At 39.1% G+C, this 20,370-nt stretch overlaps 1 protein-coding gene across 9 annotated transcripts in view; it reads left to right on the top strand.

Annotated features, from left to right (window-relative positions):
• The window catches only part of PARD3 (par-3 family cell polarity regulator), an 835,070-nt gene extending 815,214 nt beyond the window's left edge, over positions 1-19,856 (top strand). For all 9 annotated transcript variants that reach the window (XM_077491101.1, XM_077491100.1, XM_077491097.1 and 6 more), the window contains 2 exons: positions 4,407-4,534; positions 15,122-19,856. In XM_077491101.1, the coding sequence (XP_077347227.1) occupies positions 4,407-4,534; positions 15,122-15,488 (495 nt within the window). In that variant the 3' untranslated portion in view covers positions 15,489-19,856. The remainder of the gene's footprint in view (positions 1-4,406; positions 4,535-15,121) is intronic.
• Positions 19,857-20,370: the final 514 nt, after the last annotated feature.

Here is a 20,370-nt window from a genome sequence, read left to right as displayed (position 1 = left end):
TAGAATATCTGAATGCTTTTCTGATCTTTTGTCCTACTTTTGGGACAGATTCACATGTGTTTTAACATGAGTAACAAATATTGCAACCACTTCAAAACACACTCTGCAACGTACTAATTTTCATATGCTTGAAAAGTAAAGTGAATTAAAATGCTTAGGTGTGAATGTGGCCTAATGTCCCATGGTGCGTGTGTGTGTATAAGGTGGAAGGGGGCAGTACGATTGCCAAAGTGTGCTGAATCAGTCTACAATTGGTTTAATTAAACATGAAATAAATAACTAAAGATAAATTTAGTGAGATATGATATGAACAGAATATCGGCATTGCTTCCTTTTCTAAGCAGTTGATTTCCAAGAGAAAATACCTGATTATTTTTTTGTGTCTATAAATCAAATTGCCTAAAAAATCACCCAGCAAGCTGCTAGTAATCCCCAAAAGCAGCCACATAAGGAAATCTTGATAGCTCAGTCATGCAAGGAAAATTTGCCAATATTGCTTAAGCCGACGTGGCTGGACACAGGCAAGAGTCATTGTAGTGGAATTCCTAGACCTGTTCTTTGAAGTAATGTGTCATTATTTACACTGCAACTGGAATATGTCCGTTTGTGCATTTCTTCATTAGGTTCACAGCCCCCCAAATTACTACCAGAAGAGGGCTTTTTATGGTACAAGGCAGAGAGATGCTGCCATGCTGGTTTGATAGCTTCCATTTGTGTAATTACACTTAGATATGTGATGAGCTGTGTTTTTTCAGGTGTGAGTATCCTTTGGATAAAGTGGATCATGTGCCTTTTACAATCACAAACAGAATTTTATTTGTTTTGTTTTACTTTTAAAAAAGCGGATTGCTATGTTAATGTTTTTGTTTCCAACGCTAACTGGAGGGATCGGTCATTTATTTCACTAGCACCACAAGCACACCACTTCCTCTTTCTATTTTGGTGCACCAAAAGGAAAATTTAACATTTATGCAAGCCAGGAATTACATCTTTTTAAATCTGAGCACTACAAGTTACGTAAAGGATCTATGGGCCCCTTACACATGGGTGCCTCTGTTCCTTTTGAGCAGGAACTATATTGACTGATCAGAATGGAAACATTTGTCTGGTGATGGAAGTAAAACAGATCAGTGTCATCCCTTTTGGCGGCCGGATGTAGACGGATGTGGATCTGTTAAGATCCACAAAAGCAAACATGGATGCAAAGCTCTTACGTTCGGCCCAAGGAACCTGAAGAGACCTGGATATAAACTGATGCACATCTGCTTACATCCAGACACTTTTATGCCCGTCAGAATTTCGTCCAGCAAAAGACCAATGAGAGCTTTTCATCGGAAAATGCGACCGTGTGTATGCTCCATTGGAATTTTGCTGCCTGAATTTCTGCCAGCAAAAGATTGAGAGCAGGTTCTCAATTTTTCAGATGGAAAAAGTTTCTATATCGTAAATTCCGATGGTGTGTATGCAATTCCGATGCGTAAAAACTCACGCATGTTCAGATTCAACTACGAGACGGAAGCTATTGGCTACTGGCTATTGAACTTCCTTTTTCTAGTCCCGTCGTACATGTACGTGACCGCGTTCTTGGTGGTGAGAATTTGGTGTGACCGTGTGTATGCAAGACAGCTTGTGCGAAATCCCGTCGGAATTACATCAGGAAAACATCAGAGCTTTTTCCAACCAAAATTCCGATCGTGTGTACGCGGCATTAGGGGTACATTTCAGGTTGTTTTTGATCCATCTAATCACTGGACAAAATAGGCACATGGAATGCCTGTGTGAAAAGGGCTATGATGTACTTTTTGCCACAATAATATTTTTTTCACATTTGTCTGCCTTGTGCCCTTCAAAGCAATAAGAAGATAAAGTAGAACATACCAAGAACACTTGTGGGCTCAACTGAATTCCTACAGGGGCATATCTAATATGCTCATAGTTCTTAAGTTGTTAGAATATATTCAATACATGCGCTTTTCTCTGTGTCTTTTTAAAAACACTACAAGAACAGAAAACTAGCTGCTGTTCCTGCCAGAAATGCAATGAGCTCCTATCTTTCTGTTTGAGCGCATAACACTGCTTTTGCTGCACTGAAATCTCAATCAATGCTCTCAGCCCTACTGCAGTTCTCACCTGCTGAACTACAGAACTCCTCATCCTCTCCTCATATCCTTAACATACGTTTTTTTTTGTTTATGTAGTCCAGCAAAGAAGAGCTGAGCATGGCTAATAACTTTGTTAGGATTTCAGTACAGCTATTGTAAGCTCAAACAGGAAGTCAAAAATTCATTCAATTACTGGCAGATAACGGGCATTTTTTCTGTAGCATTTTTAGAGAGGCAGAGTGTTGTGAATAATGCATAGATATACTTTTATTTTTTTTGCCCACACATACACTATATTACCAAAAGTATTGGGACGCCTGGCTTTACATGCACATAAACTTTAATGACATCCCAGTCTTAGTCCGTAGGGTTTAGTATTGAGTTGGCCCACCCTTTGTCGCTATAACAGCTTCAACTCTTCTGGGAAGGCTGTCCACAAGGTTTAGGAGTGTGTCTATGGGAATGTTTTGCTATTCTTCCAGAAGCGCAATTTGTGAGGTCAGAGACTGATGCGGACAAGAAGGCCTGTCTCTCAAAGGGGTTCTATCAGGTTGAGATCAGAACAGTCAAGTTCCTCCACCCCAAACTCGCTCATCCAAGTCTTTAAGGACCTTGCTTTGTGCACAGGTCCAAAACATTTGGTGGGTGGGGGGGGGGGGATTGTGATGTGGGGTTGTTTTTCATGGGTTGGGCTTGGCCCCTTAGTTCCAGTGAAGGGAACTCTTACGGCATTCCCTTCACTGATTTAAAAAGATTTAATTCCTGGCTTGCATAATTGTAAAATTTTTCTTTTGGTGCACCAAAATAGAAAGAAGAAGTGGTGTGCTTGTGGGGCTAGTGAAATCATTTAATTAACCGATCCCTCCAGTTAGAGTTGGAAACAGGAACATAGCAATCCACTTTTTTAAAAGCAAAACAAAAGCAGTTGCGTTTGGCCTCCTCTGGTGGTGTGTCGGCTAACTGGGGACCCTTACCGGGATCAAGCAGTGGAAATCTTGGAGGATCTTAGGCTCAGGAGAAATGGCTAAACACATGTAATTGGTAACTTTGTCATAAAATGTTTACCATTATTATATTTATTATATACGGTACATTTGTTTGTGCGGTCATATTACTGTATTCCCATACATGAAAATTTCTTTACAGAGCATATATCCTCTGAAGAAGACCCGATGGGGTCAAAACGCATCAACATTCACCCAAGCTCTTGAATATTTTGTACCATTGCTTCATATGTGCTCCTGGGCCTCTATATTTCCTGTACCACGGCTCATATTTTTACTGTTATTGTCATCCCTTTAAAACATGTCCTAATAAAGTTTATTTCATTTTAAATTCGTTGTTATCCTTCGCTTACCACTTTTCTGCCTAGAAAACCCCATTTGGGGGACAACTTCCCCTTTTTCGATACTTTTGACAATATAGTGTACATTTTAAAAGATGTTGCTATTTGAAGTCAAGTACAGTAAGTGGTGAATTGCTTCTTGTTAAGTAATCCCATGAAAGAAACCTGACAACTTTTATTTACTGCCACTTCCTGCACATATAACTCTATTGGTTGAACAAGATGGACTTGTGTCTTTTTTTTCAACCTATGTACCCATGACAGCTAATGTAGAGCAATGAACTTTACAGTGAAGTTGAATAAATACCTGAATTTCCTGGCCGATGTGGGATATTTTATGTACTTGGTTGTAATCACTATTAATAACCCTTTAATATAAAGAAACTTGAAGTTTTATTATCATTTTGCTTAGTGGCCCTTTTATAGTTTCCATGGTAATGTTATTCGATTTTGTGTGGCTCCCCCAGTTATTTGTCAATGTAGCACTTGCGCTGTCAGAGGTTTTGGACCTGTTTGCTCTTTATAGGACTACATAATAGAGATGTTTTGAGTAAATACCTAACATACTGTGGTTCCATTTCCTGAAACCCCAGAGACCCTTGTTCAGCGGGGTGTTTTAAAGGTACTTGAAGTTGAGGTTTCACGCCTTTGTAATTACTGCAGCAAGCATCCTGAAAGTTCTGAACTACTTTCTTGCACCCCAAGGAAAATGAAATGTTTACAATCCAGCCTACTTTTCTGAGCCAATCTAAATAACAGCAGTCAGGAGCGTGCCTTGCCAAAGTAGCCATCTTTTACTTGTCAAACTGTTTGACGTTTCTTGTCAAGCATATTGTGAAAATGTCTTCAGCTGAGAGAATGTCCAGCCTTGTATCCACATGATGTACTGACTAACAACCTTGCCCACGTCCTTGTATATTGCTCGAAAATCACTTTTCGCCCTGCTTGTTTCTCCCCAGCCAAACACAACAACATATAATCAGAGCGGACGGCATTCAGTGTCTGTGGAAGTTCAGATGCAGAGGCAAAGACAGGAGGAACGGGACAGCTTCCAGCAAGCCCAGCGCCAGTACAGTTCATTACCCAGGTAACATGGCCCCCATCACTCCCCATCGCTCCCCATCGCTCATGCTAGGATAATGGATATCGCTCACACAGTGAGGTAGTGTCACTATAAACTTCTTGGCTCCTTACCGTGAGCCTGTACCCATAAATCTGTGCTGTAGAATTGGCCTCTTTTGTCTCTGTTCAGGTTGAATGCAGACTTGGATCATTTACATTTTGTGGAATATCCATTAGCAGGGCTGAAATATCAGTCGAAAGAACCTCAGACTTCCCATTAATATCAATTTCACAGAAGCTGTGACAGCCACAGCTTTTTTTTCTGGTACTCTACACACTGCGCTGGCCCTGTGAGTGCAGTTTACATTGACTGTGTTTTTTTTGTAATGGATTAGCATGCAGCCATCAGTGTTCTCTTTTAGAATACAGCCATTTTTAATTTTTTTTTTTTTTTTTGGATATAGCTGTATTGGTCTATTCAATTGTCATATTGTGTTTACAGAACTTGTATCATCGTCGTTTGCATTTTTGCTTAATTCAAGGTTTTCTGGTCGTTTTTTCTTGATTCAAAATGTTCTTTCAGTTTAAAGAGGAACTGCAGTCTGCTCACATAATTTTTAATAAAACCATCTTTGCCATTCTGAAGTTTCCCTCCAACCACTTTGCATATTATTTTATATATACTGTTATTCTGTACTTGCCAAATATGCTGCAGAAATCTCCCTCCACTGAGTCTGGCTGCGACCATTTTAACTGTGGGCAGCTGAAGCTGATGCCTGTTCACTTCCTGGATTTACACAGAAGGCACACCTCCAGCTCTGCAGCTCTCATTGGCCCTCTTATGACTCACCCCCCTCCCTTCCTGGCAAACTCTCACGAGAGGGAGAGCTGTGCATGATGTCATAAGCCTAGGTTTTTTTTTACCAGACAAGAAACAGGAAGTGGGCTGTATAAGTATTTAATGGCAGAAAAAAAATGTTTTACGATCCAAAGTTAAAACAACGAGGGTAGAAGATTTAATAGATGGAAAGTTAAAATAAAATGACCGATGGTCCCCTTTAAGCTAAAAAGATTTCAAGAACATGAAAACAAAGGCGTTTACGGTTTGTTTTCTTTAAGTAGCGCCCACAGCCTTATTAAAAAAGCCTGTCCCCTCCCAGAATGCTGTAAGTGGTCTCTCTTCAGTGGTCCAACTTGCCCTCTGCTAAATAAGACTTTTAGTTCTGCAATCAGCATGAGGTCTTTTAAAAATAGAAAAACAGGTTTCAAATTGATTCTTCCATGGGAATAACCTGAAAGGAGACGTGTGTACTCTGTTCTGGACATAAGAGCAGAGCTTCCTCTTCTCTGTGTTGTATGTTTATCGGTGAAATGCAGATGTTTGCGTCAGTGCTAATTGCTTTCCAGTGCTGTGAAATATTTTTCCACATATTTTGGTCTCTTGGTCTTCACTGTGAAGTAAAGCAGTTTTGAAACCTTTCAACCCCCCAAGTATAGGTCTCCTGCATTTAGTTTGTGGGATTTATTGGCTGTGTCTACAAGCAAGTAGTTGAAACTCTGGCAACTTTTGCCAAATATAGATAGCATTGTATAGGAAGGCTGCATGTGGTTTGGATGCCTCTTATTTCCTCATATCACTGAATGCTTTAAAAAAAAATATAATTCAAAAATAAAAACAGTCTTTAAAAGCCAGTCTCATTCCGACCTGTGATAAACATTGTCACTTAGAGAATGAAAGTTTGATTTGGTTATTTGGCAAGAAAGGCTCCACAGATTTATGATATAAAATTAGGCAGAACAAATGGGGGTGGTATGGACTCCAAGTAAGTGTCCCTACTTGGAGAATTGTTTCCAGTTTGGGTCTTGGAAAGACAAGTCTTTAAGGAACATAAGATTGAGGCGGTAGAATTGTATTACATATAGAATACGCTCGTGAAGTTTTTTTTTTTTTTTAATGATATGGTCATAAGGATCAATCTCAATAGAGATCACCAGAATCTGGGGTCTTTTCGGGTCACATCGTTCAAACCTGGCCGTTATCCATTCCACAGTTATATTCCACCTGCAGATAGCATGTATTAATCTAACCAGGCAATTTATTCAGATTCAACAAGCTATTCTTCCACAGCCCCTCCAAGAACAGGACCTACTACCAGACCCCATACTAATGGATCATGAAAAGCAGCAGTGTTTAGTTTATTATCTTAGAAAGGGACAGATTTACCTATACATTGGAAATCATCAGGCATGATCCAGAGCCTGCACCTACTTGTTGAGTTACTGTTCCAATTCTGACATGGTTAAGTACATCTAGGTACCTATGCAGCTGTATTTATGGTCTTGTATGTATGTCCACCTGCTCTCTCATTTAAGAAGCCCATAGATGTCTTCTTTTTTTTCTTTTTTTTCATTCAACCAGCAGAAAAGGACTTGATTCCCCCATCCACACACTAAATGTGGATGGGGAATGCTCCCTGCTGATCTATTGTATCCTGATAGCTTCCGTGCCATTGAGTACACAGATCAGTGCTGTCAGTGGCTATGTTGAGCTGAAAAAATGCAACAGGACAGTTGTACAGAAGTCGTTTGGTAAATTTGACTTCTGTACAACCAGCCTGTGCCCGTACATGGATAGAAGTTTGGCCAGGCTGAGGCCCTGCTGAACCAGAAGAATTTTGTTCCATGTATGGCTGGCTTTAGATCAGTCTTGCTGCTACCACTAGCTACAAGAAAGTTACTATGTTGCAGTAGGCTAAGTGAATGATCACTGTGGGATGGGAGACTTAGGAAATCTTTCCTCCTGCCTGCAGCATTTCATAACTGGCATAATAGATGGGACATGCACTACTAATTCTATGTCCATCCAATCAGAGAACATAATATCAACCTTTATATTTTACTCAATAAAATTACTTTAACAAGTGTCACTTTTTGTGTAATTTTTTATTAAGATATTACAAACACACACAAATCATACTCATTACAGTATTTTTATTGAATAAGGAGTAAAGCTTGATTTTATGCCCTCTGATTGCGTGGACATATAATTTGTAATTTATGGTACAATCCAGTACTTTGGATAAGAAATCGTTTTAACCTTTGAGTGCAGAGCTAAGATTGGAAAATTTGAAAACCTTCTGTTGATAACCTGTTACCTGCAGCAGACTGATTACCTCATTCTCCCAGAATGCACTGTAAGAGACTTGGAGGTATCTAGGTAAAGTTACACTTGACTGGAGCTTTAGGACTAATAATGGTAAAAGGTAGTGCTTTTTGCAAAGATGCTGCTGCTTCTGTATATATTGACATGTTAGGAATTTGTTGATGAAGGTTGCAATGTTACCGTTAGGTCCGCTTTAAAAGCGGCTCTGTGATGAAAACTTGTGTCCAATCAAAATTCCCCCCATCCGGTGAAATGACTTCCACGTATGTTTGTGTTTTGTACATATGAAACTGAAAGGTTGAAGTCCGTTTAAAAAGGAAGATAAGCGAGAGTCCTTCTGACTATACAGGGAGGGTGAAAAAGATAAGCACGGATAGTCACTCAAAGCATTTAAAATCAGTGATCCAAGGAATTTTTATTAAACATAAAGCTTTCTCTATTGAAAGCCAAATGCTTGGAGGTCACAAAGACAACCGCCTGACTACAAATATTGGTCTGTAGCTGGAAAAATGCATGCGTCTGCACCAAGAGTGCGAATTAGCCAGTTTTCATTTCAAACTAATAACTTTCTTCAATTAGATTCCGGTAGAAGTCTTCTCACATTTTTTCTTAACGGAACACATTTCAGTTTTAAGCCAGCATTTCATTGCAATTCGTCACCGCCAGCAAGCCTTTGATCCTAAAAGTTGTACAATTATGGTAAAGTTTTCCTAGCAGCCATTCAAAGGAGATGAAGAAGGAAAAGAAGCATAAATCTTGGCATTGTGCTGACCCATAATATGTTCTGTAAACACTTGATTGTAAGAGGTAGCTGTTTGCTGAACGAGATACTGTAACAGCTGTTCCTGAAGACATAATGCAAGCAGCAAGAGCACAACTTATGCAAGGAATGCACTCTGTCACACGTTTAAACGCATTACTGCAGAATTAGCTAGAATACAGGATTCTACTTTTAGTACTGACATAGAACAAGTTCTGGGAATTCTCTACTGCACAGAAGTATTAAAAAAAGTGTGAAGGATGCTTGGATAAAACAAGATGCAAGCCTAAAGTGAAAGTGAGCGATATCTGGTCTGAATCAGAAGAATATATGATCTGATATAGTTGGGTCCCAAGCTGCAGAAGGCCTCCCACTTGCCTTAAGTGGTAAAACAGATTACATAAGTAATACAGTATGGGTTAGTCTGTGATGGGCAGCTACTCTTGACTCTCAAAGACAGGTTGACTTTGAGTCAATGACATCACAGATGTCTATATTGGCCAACTGTATCGCATTTACTGAAGATACAAGCTGACCATGATGACTTGTACGATGTTGTTTTTCATTTAGTTCATCTCTACATGTATACATATTTAATAATAGTGCAAGTAATAATGACTTCACAGTGTAGACTTTTTGTACTCCTCCTTTTCCACCTACCACACCCCCGCCAGCACTTTCATATACACACTAATATATTATATTCACCCTCCATTCACTTCAAGAGAAAGTTGATCCTACATCATGTCAGTCTATAGATCAGCTTTCCACTAGGGTCAGTGATGTGCAGCATAGGTGGATTCATAGGTGTACACGGGGTAAGAATAGCCTTACTTGGTTCTTACTTCAAATTGATTTTGTATAAAATATATTGGCATTAGTATCCACTGCTAAACATTTCCTCTAGTTCTTCTAGAAGGCAACCTAGGAAGGAGCCTAGGGCCTGGTGGATGTATAGGTGGATCAGCTAAAACCTTCATGCTCCTGCAGTAAGCTAGAGAAATACTGCAATTGCTCAAGACAGTGCACCTGCCAGTAGCTACACAGGTTCACAAGGGACAATGCACTTGTGGCAGGCAGTTGGTGTCTTATGTGTCTTGGTGTCTTATGGGCCCTTGCCAATACAGTAAAGATAGGGCAACTTGTCTATTGCAGTTCTTTTTAATGTTCATAAAGGGGCCAAAACCTTGCCTAGAGCCCCATTCTGATTTAATATTTCTCTGAGCTGGCCATGTTGAACATTTGTTCTTCATTCCATATTGGGTACAATCCCTTCTTGCCTTTTTTGGCATTGCCCACAGGTTTATTAAATCTTTTATTTAATTAAAGCATGTGGCATTATTGATGTTGTGCCAGAGGTTCACTGTTGTTTTTTTTCTATCCTTTTTATTATTGTAATATATGCCCACTAGATTGTATATGAAACCTCTACAACTGCTCTAGGCTGAGCCATTACATTTTTTTTGGAGCTGCAGTAGATTATGTTGCTCATTAAACGCTCACTGCATTTAACTGTTAGCTTAATTCATATACAGTAATGAAAATATATTGATATTATACTTGGATTAGATGACCAGCTGATCCGATTCCAATTAGCAATATGATGATCGAAGGGCTCTGGCTGTAATGAAAATTCACTAATGCCATGTGATCCCCAATTAAATTAAAGGATGTCAATGAGAATGAAATGAGTCAGAGGGCTTTGCTGTCAAATTCATGCTATTCGCTTTGCCGCACTCAGGATTTACCCGCAATAAAAAGTTGTGATTTTACAAGTTTATATTTAATTATATGAGGATTTCATGTAATTTTAGGCAGAAATAAATGTAAACTGGACAAATGCATTAAAAAAATAAAAAAAACTGTTGAACTAAAAAAGGCAATTTTTCTGCTAGATAAGTATCCTAGCATTGAGGTTTTACTGCAGCAATGTTGTATAAGCAAATATAAATTATATATAATTTGGGAAAGCTAAATTTGTTTTATATGATACACAAAGGTTTATGTTCATGTTCACCCATCAAAAATAGAGGATTGCAGGACCTATATAAAAACAGATTCCCCAAAACCAATTAGAGTACAAAAAATATCTAAAACGGGTAAATGTTTAATCCCCACTCCAGGAATTAAAAAAAAAAAAAAAAAACTGGAGCTTACAGAAACAAAGATAGGCACAGGATAAGACACTTCAAGATGTGATTAATTAAAAATGGGCTAGAAATTATATTTATAGATTTATCTATATAGATATCTCTCTATATATCTATTTCTAGTCCAAAGTTAAAGAGAACCATACACCAGGGCTGGTGGAAGCTGACTCTAGGATTGTGAAGACAAAAGCTTCTCTCATTACTTTTGTCTTCAGCTTACAGAACCGAACACAGCGTTGGAGAGACCTTGCTAGAGCGATGAATAGGGGTATGCATTTATACTTTATGTGCCACTAAAAATAACAAGTATTTAGCATTTGCAGTATGGGGGAAGGGGGTACTGTAAGGGTCGATTTGTTTAAGATTCTTGGATTTGGGCTTTAAAACCTCTATCAGGTAGGTATTGCTGTATCCCCGCTGGGGAGGTTCACCCTCTCTATTCATCCCGAGGACCATCGCTACAGGGGACCTGTAATGGGGAAATCTAAATACTACAGTCTAACAGATTGCTTCACCTCAGTTTGATGGTTGTCTTTCCTTACTTTTTCTTTCTTTTGGCAATGCAATTACATGACTTATTTAAGTCTGGTTCAAGCTGGCCCCCAAGCTGGTTTTTCTTTTTTCTTTTTTACTTTTTTTCTTGTATAGAGACGAGCCGTGGAGATGGCTCACCTGATAGGTCTTTCTTACCAATTATGAGATCCTGCCCCAGGCTTTTACCTTATTCCAGATCAGTGAAGATCATGTCAGCTACTGTCAGATGTATTTTGAGCATGCCATCAGCAAGCATCTTTCAGCTATGTTATCAGTTTTTGCAATTGCTGCATCCAATCGCAAATGTGGAGAGACTTGATAAACATTGAATTTCTAATTTTCAAGGAACATAATTATGTTTTTTGTGTATGGAAATAAAACCAGTTATCGAACAATAACTAATAGAATGTATCGAGGGAAACCCAACAGTTTATCTTCTCTTTTTCAAAATGATTGAGTGTTGAGGTAGCATACTTGGGATTTGGAAGGACTCTTTCATCTTTCCTTCTTGAGGAACCTAAACCAAGGTTTGTCCGTTCATTCTTCTTATCCGTGACTGTTAAAGATGCATAACAATTAGCATTACTGATCATTTGTGGTCTGCGCACTATACAACAATTTCAGTTGAAGCCCATTTTTCTTTAAGTCTTTTAAATCATTAAGAAAACTAACCTTTGAGGTGTTTTCATTGCTGGATGTGACCCTGTTGGTTGGGATTTTCACTTTATTTTCCCTTTGTTGACAAAAGACCAATTAATAAAGGTAATGTCTTACCAGAGCACAGTTAAAAGCTTTAAGGAGGTTGTAATTTCCTCCCCTGCACTAACACATTTGTTTCTGTTGCTGTCTGTACTCACTGGAGAAATTTCACATCACTTCCTGTCACTGTGATACACTCACAATGAAAGGTGTGGGGACATCTTCCCAGTTTGGACACCCCCCCCAAAAAAAAAGAGGAAAACCAACAGAGGTTCGTATTGCCCCAATCCAAAACGAAGAGAAAACGCTTTGGCCCCAGTTTTCTTTAAGCACCATACATTGATTTAAACCCTAATACACACACACAAAAAAAAAAAGGTACATTTTAAACAGACAGTGATGCACTTGGTGAAGGTTTGTGCACCGATTTCTGTGCTCAGTCTTTATACATACAGAGTTATGCAACTGTATCAAAATTATTTGTGCAGAGAAACAGAATATTCTTTGTACCCACACATTAAAGTGAACTACTTTTATCCTATGCCAACATCTGCTAATGCACTTTGTATGATAGATTATAACTTCTGATACTTTTTGTATGTCTTAGCTGCCATTAGCCTTTAGTTTTCTGGATCATGCGGCAGTTTATGCTGTTACTTTGCAGATGTTGGTCAAGTAGCACATCTCGGCACATAATACAGACACCAGCTTAGTACGGTTTGCATGAATTTTTATTCTAACTGTATGACTGTGCAACAGCCCTGTCTTTTTTTATTTAACTGCCGGCAATTCCAAAGCAGCGGTTGTTTCAAAGACTGACCTTCATAGAATTAAAAGGTTCTTGGCACACGCTGTGCTTTCTATACCTTGAGGCAGTAACTTCAATGACCTCAGATCTACAGGAGTCCTCACACAGCCAGCTTCCTACAGTACTGAAACCTAATGTAGCTTGGCACAGCCGTCAGAAACAGCCCAGACACAACTGTCAGGAATACCACTCCTCAGAGGAAAGGCCGGGGGAAGAGACTCTTCCTGGCTGCTAGAAGTGGGTCAAAGAAAGGCAATCCATCAGACAGAGGGGTGGGGGAGACCTGGAGCTTGCTGGGAACAGTGAGGCAGTTGTCAGTGATGCTTCTTTGATACGAGACGTCCCAGCAGCCATGACGCTGGAGGACTTTATAGCCCATACTTTAGAACTCGTTCAACTTTTCTTTTCTGTTAAGATAAAAGCAATAGAATCACTGCTTCTGTTCCCTGTTGTTGGATTCACTTTTAAAGGGTTTAACTTCAAACAGGCAGTATTCATATAGGTGAGGGGGGAATAACCATTTATGGCTATTCTTCAATTGTCAGAAAGCTCATCCAACTTTTTATATCTTTTTATTTTATTTTTTCATACTTTTGTTGTTAACAATAAAGTGAAATGCAGATCATGAACACAGTGAAAGAAATCTTAATATAATGGTGGTTGCTTAAGAAAGGAGATTGAGTGGAAACAAAAACAGACGTAGCTCTGTGTACATGGTGTATTATCTAACATGGCAACACAATTCATTGGGTATAAGTGACCATCACAGCCAATCAGAAATTAGCTTTGAATAGCGTGTCCACTTTGCTAATTAGCTGTCATTGGTTACTGTACAACTTTCATTCTTTTCATTCTGTCTATAAAAAAGTCATATAATTAGTGAGCTGCAGCAATTCACGGCAACTAATGAATTCAGCTTTTTTTTTTTTATAGTGACTGAATTTACACTGAAAGCAGAATTTATTTTTGGGTTTTGACTTATTCTGTTATATAAATGTTCTCTCACTTTTTTTTTTCTTTACACATAGACTATATTGTCAAAAGTATTAGCAAACCTACCTTTACACGCACATGAACTTTAATGGCATCCCAGTCTTAGTCTATAGGGTTCAATTGATTTGGCCCACCCTTTGCAGCTATCTTCAAGCTACAGCTTCAACTTTTCTCTAAAGGCTGTCTACAAAGTTTAGGAGTGTGTCCATGGCAGTGTTTCTCAGTTCCAGTCCTCAAGGCTCACCAACAGGTCATGTTTTCAGACTTTCCATTATTTTGGTCAGTTTCACTGCTTTAGTAATTACCATATCCGTTTCAGATGAGGGGAATCCTGAAAACATGACCTGTTGGTGTGCCTTGAGGACTGGAATTGAGAAACACTGATCTATGGGAATGTTTGACCAGATGCGCATTTGTGAGGTCAGGCACTGATGTTGGATTAGAAGGTCTGGCTTGCAGTCTCCATGCTAATTCATCACATAGGTGCTTTATTGGGTTGAAGGTCATATGGGTGTAAAGGCAGTTGTCCCAATACTTTTGACAATATAGTACAGAAATATGCAATTAGCGGACCTCCAGCTGTTGGTGAACTACAAGTCCCATGAGGTATAGCAAGACTCTAATATCCACAAGCATGACACGTTGAGACAGAGGCATGATGGGACTTGTAATTTTGCAACAGGGGGAGGTCCACTAATTGCATGTCAGGGATATAGTGTATGTGTTTATAAGCAATAATAATATAAACATGTTAACCTCCAGTATTCACAAGGTCACGTAATCATCCATATAGTCATAACTTTAATGTACTTACCAATTCAGATATAATCTGCATCAGTGGGACAACAACCACCAGACCAGGTATGCAGGCTCGCTTGATCACCTTGAGGGGAGAGTATGGCCTTGTGAATACTGGAGGTTACCATGTTTATATTTTTTCTTAGATCTATTCACTGCCTCCTCTCTTCCTTTTGAGAAACACATTGAGAACTGGCGATCTCCACCGCTACCCTTTTTGGATACTGGAATTTAGTTGTGGATTGCAATCTAGTTATGCAATATGTTGGTTTAACATTTACCTCAATATATGGGGATAGAAGTTCTTGTAGGGTACAGTTAAAACCAACCAAATTAATTTCTAATAATGGTTTTATTATTATGTGAATAAAGGGATTATTTTTAATAAGGAATTGGGTAATTTGTGTTGCACCGCAAACGTCTGCTATGCCCCAGTTTTTAGTCTTGTCCTTGGTCCAAGATATTTTGTGGATGAGGTGCAGTTGTGGCCATATTGTGGCCAGCTTTCGCTCTTTTAATATAGTCATATTTGCAAAGTGTACACATTTGAAGACCATATTGTAAAAAATGTTTGCACTTCTCAAACAGATATAACACAATTTTTTTAATGTTATATTAAACAGACCTAATGTAGCAAATAAGAGAAGTTTATTGTAAGGGTTTACATACATTCAAAGCTAACAACCCTTTGTCTTATCCATATGCAGGCAAAGTCGCAAAAATCCTAGCTCTATTTCTCAAGACTCGTGGGAGCAAGCTTATTCCCCTGGAGAGGGTTTTCAGAGTGCCAAGGAGAATCCTCGATATTCCAGCTATCAGGGCTCAAGGAATGGCTACATGGGTGGACATGGATTCAATGCCAGGGTCATGATGGAAACCCAAGAACTTCTCAGACAAGAGCAGAGGCGGAAAGAACAGCAGCTTAAAAAAAAGGTGTCTGAAGGGTCAGACAATTATGACTCAAATTACACTCAGTCTAAAGGTCCTTTCCGTCAAGACGTCCCACCCTCTCCGTCTCAGGTAGCACGGCTGAACCGATTACCACAAGAACAGGGGAGACCCTTCTATTCCTGAGGAACACTGAACACTATTAAACAAATAAAGGCAATAATTATTTTCATGGAAGACTTTGTATTATTTTTTAAATGGAATGGTACTGTGGTATACATCATGCTTCTTTTTAGTGCCTTTTGCAATACGGGCGAAGCAACAATGGACCTCTCTTCTTGTCTCCTTGCCCTTGTCTTTTTGGTCGGAAGTGTTATCCACATGGAAGGATGTTTTATAAGACAATCACTGGTGACATTTAATCTTTTTCCCCCCGAAGATCATGTCGTTCAGCTGAGTTTCATGAAGAGTCAAGAATTGACTGCCATGCTTTTGTTTTGTTTTGCCATGTATCTTTTTGTTTCTTTTTTACTGACATAATATATTGTGGGAACGGAATGAATTGAGGTTTCTACTCAATGGATTCTTTTATTTGCTTTTTTTATACATATGTGGAACAGTTGACTAAAGTATTATTTTCTTGTTATCATGCAGCCCAAGATTGGTCATTTAATCATTTACACTACTCACTTTGGTTTGTTTTTAAGCTGTTATAAAGCTGATTATGTTTGTTGTAATTTGTTATGTAACTAAAAGGAGAAAAAAAATTGTGACACATTCACTTTTTTAGAATTGCCTTTCATCTCAAAGAAATTTGTATAAAAATGTTTGTCCTAACCATGAATACCCTTTAAGTGGTAGGTTGTACATGCCTAGATTTTATGTAAGCATTTTTTATTTCTGGAATGTATTTAATCATATTCAGATTTCTAAGAATGTTTAGGAATTTGTCATTATTTTTAATTTGATCCCCCTTTCATGCACAGTGAAGGCAGAAAATGTGTAAGCAAAACCAGAATATTTCCTGTTTTTTGCACGCTTAACTATTGCTAAGGACATGATTGCCTTCACAAGTCTAAAGCCTAGTACACACCAGTTTTTTTTTTTTTTTTTATAAAAAAAAACTTACAGCTCAGGAAGAGCCCCTGTACTAACAATCCAATGTATGTACAGATATCTTTCCTGCTGAGCTTATGTGTTCTGACAGGGGAATGACCCCCCATTGGCTGACATTGTTGACATCTATGGCCTGCCTAAGACTCCCACAGTAGTAAAGTTAAGATAACATGGTGCAGTGTGTTGTCATTGAAGTGCATTTTCTCTGCGATGTTGTCACGTATGGGGCCAACAAAACGGCGGTACCTCCCTATCTATGGCTTTACTCACACTACAGCTCCTAAACTTGACTTTTGGAGCTTTTGGCATATTTTTTGCCAAAGCTCCTAAACTCCGTAAAAGCCTATGTGTCAATGTACACATAGGCTTTTACCAGAGTTTAAGAGCTGCAGTGGTTAGGGGAGCTTCAATCTCCCTCTCCTGAATGCAGAAAAATCACGTTCAGGATAGGAACGTTTTGACCGCCGGCCACGGGAAAACACAAATTGCGGCATTATTTTACCACGTTTTCCATCAGTCACAGTAGGCTGTGTGTACATGAAGCCTTACACTTTCCAACTTTTGAGGTAGTACAAGACCCAACTTATCATATCTTTACTGGTTCCTAGGACAAATATCCTAACTGTGGTCTGATTATTTTGGATAGTGCTTATAAATTGGCTGCCATCCCCATGTGTAGTAGATGTAGAGTCAGGAATTGTCAAAACAGATTGCAGAAAATGTTTAAACAAAGAAAAAAGAATGTTTAACAGGAGTGACATTCCACCAAGATCCAGAGAACATTTGCATTGTGCTTCCATGTACCCCATAGGGTGTGAGCCTAAAATGGAGGAATCTGTTACACAGTTCTGAAAGTTTTGCCACATAAATGAAACAACACTGTAAGCAAAGGCTCTTGTGATCTGATAACAAGAATTACCCAGGTTTTAGAATTGTAGTAAATGAGAAAATACAGGTTATAATGTGCAAAAGCTGCTATCACTAGACCATCTTGTATAGTAATTCCCATAGGTGGTCATGATTTTTCTGCCACACCTCTGAAGGCCATTTATATCCTGACACATTCTTCCTATAATATCCCAATCTGTTATAGCAGTACTCTATTGCTGCAGAGAGTCGCTGGACTCAATGAGGGAGTGCTGCATTTACAATGATCTGCTAGAAGAGCTTCTATTGAGCACTCTGTAGAAAAATCCAAATTCCAGGGGCTGATCATTTCAGGTCCTGGGCTTAGTGCTGAATGCCGGCTGGCACTAACAGCCAGCTGTTCAAGCCTGAACCTCTGCCTGGATCCTCTAGAACCACTAATTTCCAATGGCATTTTAAAAAGCTACCAAGACAAATGGCTAATGTCTCAGTGTCTTTTTTTTTTTTAAGTCAGGTGGACAAGTCAGTCTTTCCCTAAGGGCTCATTTACACATGTGGTGCCCTCTGGAGAGTGATCTGTGTTGAGATCACTGTTCAGAGGACATTTGGCAGGCAATGAGGAGGCATCATATGGCCTCCTCGCTGCCTGTTTTAACTCGTTTAACCCCACACTAGCATGTTGCAACCACCCCCATTCAGTTAAATGTGCTGCTTTTAGTGGGTGGTACTGCCCGCCATACACAGCAGTGGGCATCACTTTTGCCATGTTGTGATCTAAAGCATCACATCTGCAGCATACATACACCCTCCCCACTTTGCTGACATTGCAATTTAAGAGGGAGCAAGGGGGGGATTAAATACACAGTTTTACTCCTCTCAACCTCAAATGTAAACGAGACCTTAACTTTAGTTAGTGTTTTCACATGAAGTTTGAGGTATCTAAGTGTACCGCCTTTGCTTGTAAAGTTAAAGCTGAACTCCATGCAAACAGCTAAATACACTTTTTTTACATAATGCATTGAATGCTATAATAATCAATACAGAACTGTATTCATTTGTATCTTTTATATCTGGCTGGGGTTCAGCTTTAAAGTGGGTGTAACGCCAAACTGTTTTTAACTTCATGCATTCCCTGGATTAGGGTACAGAATTTTTCTGTGTTTGTATCACCCCCTTCTTATACTTGCCTGATCTTGGTCCAGCACTTTGCCCGTCCGCACCTCTCTCTTCTTCCTGCTCTCAAAGGCTTTGCTGAGAGCCATTGGCTGCAGCTGCTGTCAATCCAATCCTGTGGTCTGGTGTGGCTAGCTCTCAATGAACTACCGCGGCGCTGTTGAGCGCTTTGGTAGTTAATTGAGTCTCCCTGTCAGTGTGTAACTGCCTATCTATACGATGTACGAGGCAGACAGCTTACACTCAGTCTGCAGGAGACCTGCATGGCACCAGTGATCTGCTCATCACAGGTGCAATGCTTTCCAGGCTCCTAGAAAAAAAAATGCACATTTATTTACCTGCAAAAAAAATGTGCATTTATAATTTTTTTTTTATAAAGGTGAACTTATCCTTGAAGGTCATAACATCCACACCGGCAGCTGTGACTCCAGGTCACATATATTCCTATGGACTGTTATCTTAAACCCTGACCTGGTGCTCACTAACTGTAAGGGGTACATGGACCACCAAAGGCACAAATGCCACACATAGTGAACCACTGCTTGATGGGCGTCTTTAAACATTACTGATGATCAGATAGATCTCAATGTGGGTGCATCCAACTAGCAGGCACAATATGTCACTGCACAGCTGTGTTCTTATCCATTATCATCTGACATGTACAATCCTTATTTTATCCTTATCCTGTTTTTATTTTATTTTACGTCTGTAAGGAAGTCAAGTCATTCTGTTGGTCTCATTGACATGAAATCTGTTACATAAGACTTTAGATGTGTTATCACCACTTAATAAAGTGCCTATCGATTCTCTTCTGACCATGAAGACTAAGCTGAACATATCATGTTAAGAGTGGGGGAGAAACTACAAAAGAAAAAAAAAAAAATCACAATATGTGATGAAAAAAAAAAGAAATAAAAAAAGGAGGCTTAATTTTCAACACATTGCATAGAGTGGCGTTGTGTACAACCAATCAGACGTCTGCTTTCAGCAACAGAAAGTGGACTCTTAGTTAAAGGTTGTTTCTCATTGGTTGCCATAGAATTACTGCATGCCACCACTCTTTGCAATATGCTATTAAATAAGCCTGATTTATTGTTTTCCTTTTTTTTTCTTTTTTCTTTTTTTTTTTGGGTCTACTGGCACACTTTATCACAAGTTTGTTTTTATATAAGAAAAAAAAAAAAAGTTTGTGACGCTGTCAAGCACATGTATCTTGTCTTTTAAAGATGTTTTTGTTATTAATGTACTACAGTGTTGAGATGATTACTAATGTAAGCACAGTAATATGGGATGACAAAGGCTCTTTTTTTAAACTAGTATATAGAAAAAGAGCTAATTTCGCCTTATACTTGTAAATAAATCATTAGAATAAAATAAGTTTCTTGTCTGGATGTTTAACCACTTGCTTACTGGGCACTTAAACCCCCCTCAGTCCCAGACCAATTTTCAGCTTTCAGCGCTGATGCACTTTGAGTGACAATTGCGCGGGCATACAACACTGTACCCAAATGAAATTTTTATCATTTTTTTCCCACAAATAGAGCTTTCTTTTGGTGGTATTTAGTTACAGCTCGGAGTTTTATTTTTTGCTAAACAAACAAAAAAAGATGCAAAAAAAAAAAAAAAAAATCATGTTTTAATAGTTTGTTATAAAATTTTGCAAACGGGTCATTTTTCTCCTTCATTGAAGTGCGCTGATTAGGCGGCACTGATAGGCTGCATTGGTGGGCACTGATGGGCTGCATTGGTGGGCACTGATGGGCTGCATTGGTGGGCACTGATGGGCTGCATTGGTGGGCACTGATGGGCTGCACTGGTGGGCACTGATAGGCATAGTTAAGGCGGCACTAATAGGCACAGATAAGGCGGCACCGATGGGCACAGATAAGGCGGCACTGATGGGCAAAGATGG

Source organism: Lithobates pipiens, unplaced genomic scaffold (genome assembly GCF_037356315.1).
Source record: "Lithobates pipiens isolate NorthernLeopardFrog02 unplaced genomic scaffold, aLitPip1_a1.2 Scaffold_19, whole genome shotgun sequence".
Lineage (NCBI taxonomy): Eukaryota > Metazoa > Chordata > Amphibia > Anura > Ranidae > Lithobates > Lithobates pipiens.
This window is presented reverse-complemented; position numbering and strand designations above follow the sequence as displayed.